General features: G+C 38.2%; 1 protein-coding gene across 2 annotated transcripts; it reads right to left on the bottom strand.

The window, feature by feature from the left end:
- Positions 1 to 963: 963 nt before the first annotated feature.
- On the bottom strand, positions 964 to 7,476 carry LOC127263854 (uncharacterized). 2 transcript variants are annotated; one of them, XR_007841558.1, is made up of 3 exons: positions 6,963 to 7,476; positions 1,541 to 2,375; positions 964 to 1,431 (listed from the first exon to the last, which is right to left on the bottom strand). XR_007841558.1 is itself a non-coding variant. In XM_051293122.1 (3 exons), exons 1-3 carry the CDS (start codon positions 2,509 to 2,511, stop codon positions 1,395 to 1,397), a joined length of 642 nt encoding a protein of 213 aa, XP_051149079.1. In that variant the 5' UTR covers positions 2,512 to 3,297; the 3' UTR covers positions 964 to 1,394. The 2 variants fall into 2 exon arrangements, 1 of the variants encoding a protein (XP_051149079.1); XM_051293122.1 differs by lacking the exon at positions 6,963 to 7,476 and having other exon boundaries at positions 1,541 to 1,905; positions 2,272 to 3,297.
- Positions 7,477 to 8,199: the final 723 nt, after the last annotated feature.

The raw sequence follows: 8,199 nt of genomic DNA, 5'->3' as shown, positions 1-8,199 counted from the left end.
ATGGGGAAACGGTAGATGATTTTGCTAGAAAATTAAATGGTATGACATCTAAATTCAGTAGCCTAGGTGCTACACTTGAAGACATTGCACTTGTTCGGAAACTATTTGATTTAGTTCTTGACAAGTATCTTCAATTGGTTGCTTCAATTACACAATATTCAGACATAGATGCGATGCCATTCGAAGAAGCTGTTGATCCTCTCAATACTTATGAAGACCGATTGAAACTTTGAAGTGGAAGTGCGAGTAGTGAGGGGAGCTTAATGCTCACTAAAAATTACAACCAATCGTATCAGAAGACTTTGGAAGGAAGATCGCCATTGACTGGAAAAGGACGTGGTTTTTACCATAATGATAGAGATGGTCGGAATGCAGGAGGTCGTGGTAGCGGTGTCGGATGAGGCAGAAGTGGTCGTCGGAATTTCACACCATGTCAAGACTATGGAAATGACCAACATCGGGGTAGAGACAAACAACACATAAAATGCTTCAATTTTGAAAAATATGGACATTACGCGTTGGAATGTAAGTTTTAGAAGTAGAAAAACTAAGCCGATAATTTAACCCTGATTGAAGAGGAATAACCAACACTGCTTCTTAGTTTTGCTGGAGAAAGTTCAACCAAGTTTTTTTTGATTAATGAGGACAACCTGTATCAAAATCAGAATGAAGGACTTGATGTTGATTTGTGGTATTTAGACAATGGTGTAAGCAACCATATGACATGGAGAAGGGATCTTTTTGCTAAGCTTAAAGAGCAGATAACAGTATTCGGCTTGGCGATGGCTCCAAAGTTCAAATTAAAGGTAAGGGAACCATTTTATTAAATTGCAAAAATGGCGAGCAATAAATTATTTCAGAAGTTTACTATGTTCAAGCTCTACGGAGTAATATATTGAGTATGCGCAATTAACAAAACAAGGGTGTAAGATTGAAATGTTGAATAAAAACTTGAAGGTGCATGATTCATTCAGGACATTGATTATTAAGATACAACGGTCAACAAATCGTTTGCACAAGATTCATCTTCACACTGCTCAACCTGTGTGTTTAGCTAGTAGTCTTGACGATGAGGCATGGTTGTGGCATGCGAGGCTTGGCCATACTAGTTTTCAGAACATGGAATCGATGGTCGAACAAGATATAGTGCGTGGTGTGCCAAGAGCAAAATACCCTGCTCAGGTATGTGAGGGGTGCTTGGTAGCAAAACAGCCCCGTCATCTTTTTTCCAAGGAAGCTGAATATCATGCATCAAGCCCATTGGATTTAGTCCACGGAGATTTGTGTGGACCAATATCACCGCAAACATGGTTGGAAATCACTATTTTCTCTTGATCGTGGATGACTTGAGCAGGTTCATGTGGGTTTTTGTCATCAAAAGTAAAGATGAGGCGCTACTGGCATTTAAGAAGTTCAAGGCACAAGTCGATTCTGAAAGCATTAACAGGGTGAAAATGTTAAGGGCTGATCGTGGGGGTGAATTCACATCGTAGAGGTTCAATGAATTTTGTAACCTTTAAGGCATGAAAAGACAACTCACAGTGCCATACAGCCGACAACCGAACGGAGTGGTGGAGAGTCGTAACCAGACTGTATTTGAAATGACGCGATCGCTATTAAAGATAATGAAAGTACCAGAAAGTTTATGGGGAGAAGCAGTCCGTCATGCAATGTGGACTTAGGAGAGCTACGATACTTTCTTTGATTAGAGATGCGTAGTGCATCGAGAAGATGGTTAATCCAAAGAAGTTCTGAGGTAGCTGCTGCAAGACTGCAGTATTCGGCTTCGGTAGAACATCGCGAAACTGCCTGCTGCTTTTTAGTTTTCCAAGAAATTAAGGCACCACCAGGGAAGACACAACAACCACTTAAGGAGCGTCGACGTCGAGTAAAGAGACAATTACCCTAGTCAGAATCACAATAATTAGTCAGCTCCAAAGGACCACCAGCAGGAAAGAGCAAGCCACGGGAAGAAGTATTGTGCAGATATTGAAGAATGTGACAAGCAGGAAGCCAGTGATCCTCAGTAGGAGCATGCATGAACTGGCTAAGCTATTGCACAACATAACTGAGATCCGGACGAGAGAATCCAAGATAAAGAAGCTTTCCAACAATATTTTGGAAGAGTTGAGGTTGGGGAAAAAGATCCCATCTTTGTTCAGTGTCTCAATAGTGCCAAGAGGAGTGTGAGCATGATCATAAAAGGCACCTGAAATTCTTTAAGAATATCGTGAGTAAACTTAGATTGAGAGACAAGAATGCCATCAATACCTTGTTTTTCAAGTCCCAAGCAGTAAGAAGCAACACCAAGATCTTTAATAGTGAATTTGTGATGCAGAGCTTGTTTGATGGCAGCGATTTGCCTGTATCATTCCCTGCAATAAGAATTTCATCAACATAAATCACCAAAACCATAGGGCTCAATGCAGTGAAATCCACAAAAAGGCAATGATCAAAGGGCAGCTTTTGTAGTCCCAATGAAAAATGAAGGTAGTGAGAGTAAAGTTCCATTGGCGTGGGGTCTGCTTGAGGCCATAAATGGACTTCCTTAGCCGACAAACTTGATTAGAGGAGGCTGGTAGGCCAGGGGGACATGTCATGTACAGCTCTTCAGAGATATCACCATGTAGAAAGGCATTATTTACATCCAATTGATGTGAACTCCATTGCATAGATGTAGCCAAGGCTATAATCAGCCTGACTAAGACTTGCTTCGCCACATGAGCAAAAGATTCATGATAATCTTCCCCTAATTTCTGATGGTATCCCTTAGCCATAAGCATAGCTTTATATTTGAGAATAGAACCATCCAGATTGTGTTTGACCCGAAAGATCCACTTACACCCAATCAGTTTCTTGGAAGGAGGTAAGGTCACCAAGTCCCATTTATTATTTTGTGTCAGAACATCAAGTTCATCTGTCATGGCTTTATTCCAAGTTTTTTGATTGTTGATCCTCAGCAAAAGAACTAGGCAGAGGAGCATCCTGAGCCAAGCAACTATAATCCTAATATTTAGTAAGCAATCGTATAGAATGTTGTGGTCTAGTGGGCATTGACACAAGAGCATGAGGCATGGGGGAAGAAACAGGATCAGGCGAAGTGGAAGAAATGGAACAATGGGATTAAGTGTTGGATAAGGGTGGATTTGGAGAAAAAGGTTCAGAAACACATTCAGAGATAGGTAGGGTTAAGGAAGAGTGTGGGATATCAGTTATAGGAATTGAGGACAAAGGAATAGAGCTAGAGATTCGTAAGGGAGATTTAGGAGGGGAGTTATTTGACTGGAGTTAGGAAAGAGGCATAATGGAATCATAGAACACCATATCTCTAGTGATGTGTATTTTATTGATACAACAATCAAGAACCTTATAACCTTTATGAGGACTATTGTACCCCAAGAAGACACCTTTCAAACCCCTTGGATCTAGTTTACCTAGCTGAAGACGAGGAACTTTCAGAAAACACAAGCATCCAAAAACATGAAGCCGATTGAAATCAGGTGGGATGTTATATAAAATTTCATACGGAGTTTTCCAATTGAGGATAGGAATTGGAAGCCTATTAGTCAAATACACGGTTGTGAGGACAACCTCATTCCAAAAAAATTTGGATAAACCAGACTGGAGAAGTAAACACCTAGCAACCTGAGCAATGTCTTTGTGCTTTCTCTCAACCCTCCAATTTTCTTGTGGTGGTGTATACACACAACTTCTCTGATGAACTACCCCAAATTTAGTAAACAACTCTTGTCAGAAAATATTACAAAATTCAGAGCCATTGTCACTCTTAATTACTTTGACAAGTTTGGAAAACTAGGTGTGTACAAGAGTGAGGGAAACAGACAAAAAAATTGCAACTTCTGATTTATATTGCAACAAATAAATTCAAGTGGCACGGGAGCAATCATCAACAATAGTCAGCATATATTTACTGTTAGTGGTGCAAGGATGCAGGAAAGGTCCCCAAAGATCAATATGAATGAGATCAAACACATTTAAACCATGAGAAGAACTATTATTAAAATGAAGTTTATGAAATTTTGAAGTGAAACACACGGTACAATGATTGGAAGGAAAATTAGTAATATGCAAAGGTAGATGTTGCATGAAATTCCAAAATGAATGGCCTAATTGTTTATGCCATAATAAAGTATGATGTAAAGGATTAGAATAGGCAGTAAGCTTGGCATGCAAAAGAGTTAATTCAGTGTTCAGTTCCTGCAATTCACAACATGAGGCATCAAACTTGGCTATACACCTTTGATCAGTAGCTAATTTTCTGATAGACACAAGATTTAAAATAAAACCAGGAACATGGAGCACATTTTGTAGGGTAAGAGATGGATTTAGAACAACTGTTCCTGAGTGGGTAGAAAACTTAACAGTTCCATCTGGAAGATGGATGCTGAAAGATGAGATGAGAGGTTTAGGATCAATAAAGAATGATAAGGAAGAGCACAAATGGCAATAAGTGTAACACCCCGGCCGGCTCAAACCGGAGCGTCACCGCCACGCCACACCGGAAGGCTCGTTCATCAACCAACGAGTCCTACGTTGTGGCGCTAAGGCTTAAATAATAAATACCATCAACTAATAGAAACTTAGAATTAAAGTGCACCGGCTTATCAATTAAGTAAATAAAGTTTGAATCAAAAACATAAATTGGAAATAGTTCAAAATGCATTAGTCTTTAAACACAATCAATGAATTTCAAAACATTTTAGAAGGTAAGGTAGTTCTCATTTCCCCCAAGATGGATTATATGACGTGAATGCATCACTTAGACATAACGGAAGCATGATCACCTACAAAAAGAATCGTAAGAAGGGGGGTCAACACAATGATTGAGTAAGCGCAATTAATCAAGATAAATTAATACGATATAATGCCACAAAATCATTTGAAGAAAATAGTCGAATAAAATGACACGTATCACATAAGGGGAACTCACACACGAGTCTTTTAGCGCCTCCCTTATACCTCCTTTTCATTCTCAAATAATAGCGATGAGCACATCACGAAGAATACTCCACTAGGCCTTAATCAGGGCCGGCTCGACCCGGTTTTCCAACCTTATTACTTCGTATGACACGTCACATAATTTCACATAACAAAGATAGGGTCATAACCCTCAAAGGAAACTCCACAATGTGTACATAAGGGTTCGAAATCCAAAGTACACGTAAATCAATTTTTTATTAGTTGGCGAGGGGCGCCATACGGCCCACAACCCTCTAGTCTCCAATATAACATACCAAGAGGGGATTGTACGCAATTCATCCCTCCATCACGGATGACGGTCTAAAGACCTTTCCATCGTGAATGACGGGCACCTAAGAATCACCCAGAAAGGGAACCCGCCACCTCGATCCCTCGACCTAGCCCATTCGGGACCTAGTTCAAGGTTAGCTAGTTATCCTAAAATACCGGTATACCCTCACGTGTTTGCAAGGCACAGAGGTGGAAGGCTATGCCTTATCATCCAAACAATCGACGAGTTGATCGGACTCGACGGGTAGTTTCAATTACCAATTTGACCAAATACTCAACATGCTCTAAGGCAAATTTCAAAAAGAGTGTTTTAAACTTAAAATATTCCAATTGCCAACATTTAACCATGCAAAGTAGGATATTAGACCCAACAAGTTCGTTATAACACACTTTATTTCGCCAAATAAACATTCGAAAAATATTTCAATCACAATAGGCATGGTCTAATTCCAAGAATCATAATATTTAAATATAATTGTAAATCTTTTTCCAAAAACCATAACTAGGTTAGGGCAAAATTAGAGTTTCAAACTCATCCCATAAATTCCACAATTTTCAATTTAGAATCCAATAATAATCTTCACATAAACATTATAATCAACTTTCTAGAAGAAATTGGCAAAACCTAACACTTTTGGGCAAACCCATTTGACAAGAATATTGAAAAAGATATCAATAGAAGAGGTCTAGGGATTAAAACATATGAATCTATTTAAGATTAATCCCACTTACCTCAAGAAAAGAGACCAAAAGGAAGAATTTTGGAGAAGAAGAACTCCAAGGGAGAGCAGGGGACTGGCGGCGGCCCTAGCGGGCGTGCTGGCTGCTGCTGCTGTTCCTTCTTTTTTTTTATTATTTTATTCTTTTATTTAACATAATATACTTAGTCCTTTATTAATTATTTTATTCTACTTTTGGTCCAAACTGAATTTTTACTTTTAATTTAAACCCAACTCTTTAATTTATTACACTAAAAGATCCAAAATAAATTATGCCCAAAATGGAATTTGTCCGACTCTGGCAAACTTTCGGCAATTATTTTACGGGGTATTACAATAAGCTCCTGTGTCAAGTATCCACAAACTATCAGAGTGAGCAATGGCAAGTGGTCTACCTGAGTAACTAAAGGTTCCTGCAACATAGTCCACAGGAGATGATCCCGACGAGAGCATCAATTTCTTGAATATATCTTCAAACTCAGCTTTAGTTACAAACACAAACAATATTATTTTCTTTCTTCTTATCAAGGAAATCCTTATACCACTCCGGTTTACCATGAAGCTTGAAACACATCTCCTTAGTATGTCCAAGCCTTTTACAATAGGCATAAATAGAATATGTAGGCTTTTTCTTAAAGAGATTTTTAGGCACCGATCGAGTAGCAACAATAGGATCTGACAGAGCCATATCAGAGGCTATGGAGTTGGACTGAAGAACATCACGCTAAGACTCCATGTTGCATAACATAACATATGCCACACTCACAAAAGGTAAGGTATCAATTATAAGAATTTGGTAGCAAACATGCTCACAGGAAGGATTTAACCCCATCAACAGCTGAACTAATAACATTCGTTCATCTTTATTTTTCAATAATTGCATAACAGCATTTTCACAAGCTAGATGTAATGCGCGGAAGTCACTCCAGATAGATTTTAAGGAACCAAAGTAATCTGTAATAGAATTTTTACCTTGTGACAAATTTAAAAATTTCTTTTAAGCATAAGGCGTTGTGGTCCACTTGGGCGACCGAAGCGATCCTCAAGCTCCAACCACAAATTACGAGAAAAAGAGGTGTGAACAAAGGATCGAGCAATTTCAGGAATGATTGAGTTCTTAATCCACATAAGGACTAAATTATCAGCTCTCCTTCAGTAGCGGTATGATGGATCTGTTACCATCGATAAGTCCCTCTTTAAATTTGCAACTCAATGTTGTCTCTACTGCACTTTTCCATGAAATCCAATCGGAAGTATTCAGTTGGACAGTTACGAGAGCCAAACCTGGATGATCTCCAGCCAAAATAACAAATTCCTTACGAAGAACTGTAGTGGTCATTTGAGTAGCTGAATCTGCAGAAAAAGAGGTTTGTAAGGAAGAATAAGTTGTCGTAGGCACAACTATATGGATCGAATTGCTCTCATACTATATAACAACAAACTGCAAAAGAGAGAAAAAAGGAAAATCCAAAACCAGAACAAAAAATCTGTATATTGGTATTGAAGAAGTAAAGCACAGTAACCACCTAAAGCAAAATAAATACAAGAACGGGAAATTGGACTTTAATCCCTCTGCCCACAATTTTATTACGAGTCAGTCCCTTTATAAAAAATGTTAAACTGCAATCCTTACTTTTTGCTAAATGTTTGGACTAACTCCCTATTACTATTATTTGTCTTTTTTTACCCTTTTCTCATCCTCATCACTGTCTTTTATGTTTCAGTAGTTTATTTCCAACGTATTCAGATGCATCTTTCTATCATCGGTGAGATATCATTCTGGCGGAGGCCAAAGAGTTTTTTTTTTCTATTCTCTTTCTATTTCCTAGCAGTCATATTCTTCATATCTTTCACATAGAAAACACCTTTTTTTTTTTTTTTTTCTTTCCTCCCTGCTTTAACCTTAAGGTAAGAACGGTTTCTTGAATGAAGTATGGGAATTTGTCTATTTTGTATGTAATTGATTTCACTTCATCTTTAGGTAATTTATTTGATTTCGAATTCACACTTCTTTTTCTTTTTTCCTATGCACTTCATATGTTCGATAAAATGTCTCAAAGAAGGCATATTTGTTGTGCAACCTTAGATGGATTGAATTTGTCTATTTTCACCAATACGAAGTTAAGTTAAGCATGAATTGCTTTGCCGCAATTGTGCTACAACCCTATTACACTACAAGAAATTATCAATTGTGTAACGAGATTTTTTT

The sequence above is a fragment of the Andrographis paniculata genome, unplaced genomic scaffold (genome assembly GCF_009805555.1).
Source record: "Andrographis paniculata isolate CXL003 unplaced genomic scaffold, ASM980555v1 Contig69END, whole genome shotgun sequence".
Lineage (NCBI taxonomy): Eukaryota > Viridiplantae > Streptophyta > Magnoliopsida > Lamiales > Acanthaceae > Andrographis > Andrographis paniculata.
Note: the sequence above shows the minus strand (reverse complement) of the source record. Positions and strands in the feature narration are given on the sequence as shown.

Bases quoted from the DNA above. Each gene is read 5' to 3' on its own strand.
- LOC127263854 (XM_051293122.1), bottom strand. From the start codon at position 2,511: ATGGAACTTTACTCTCACTACCTTCATTTTTCATTGGGACTACAAAAG. The intron at 1,906-2,271 runs GTATTGATGGCA...GATTCTGACTAG, and splicing joins CTTGGGACTTGAAAAACAAG to GGTAATTGTCTCTTTACTCG. The intron at 1,432-1,540 runs GTGAGTTGTCTT...TAATGCTTTCAG, and splicing joins GTTGTCGGCTGTATGGCACT to AATCGACTTGTGCCTTGAAC.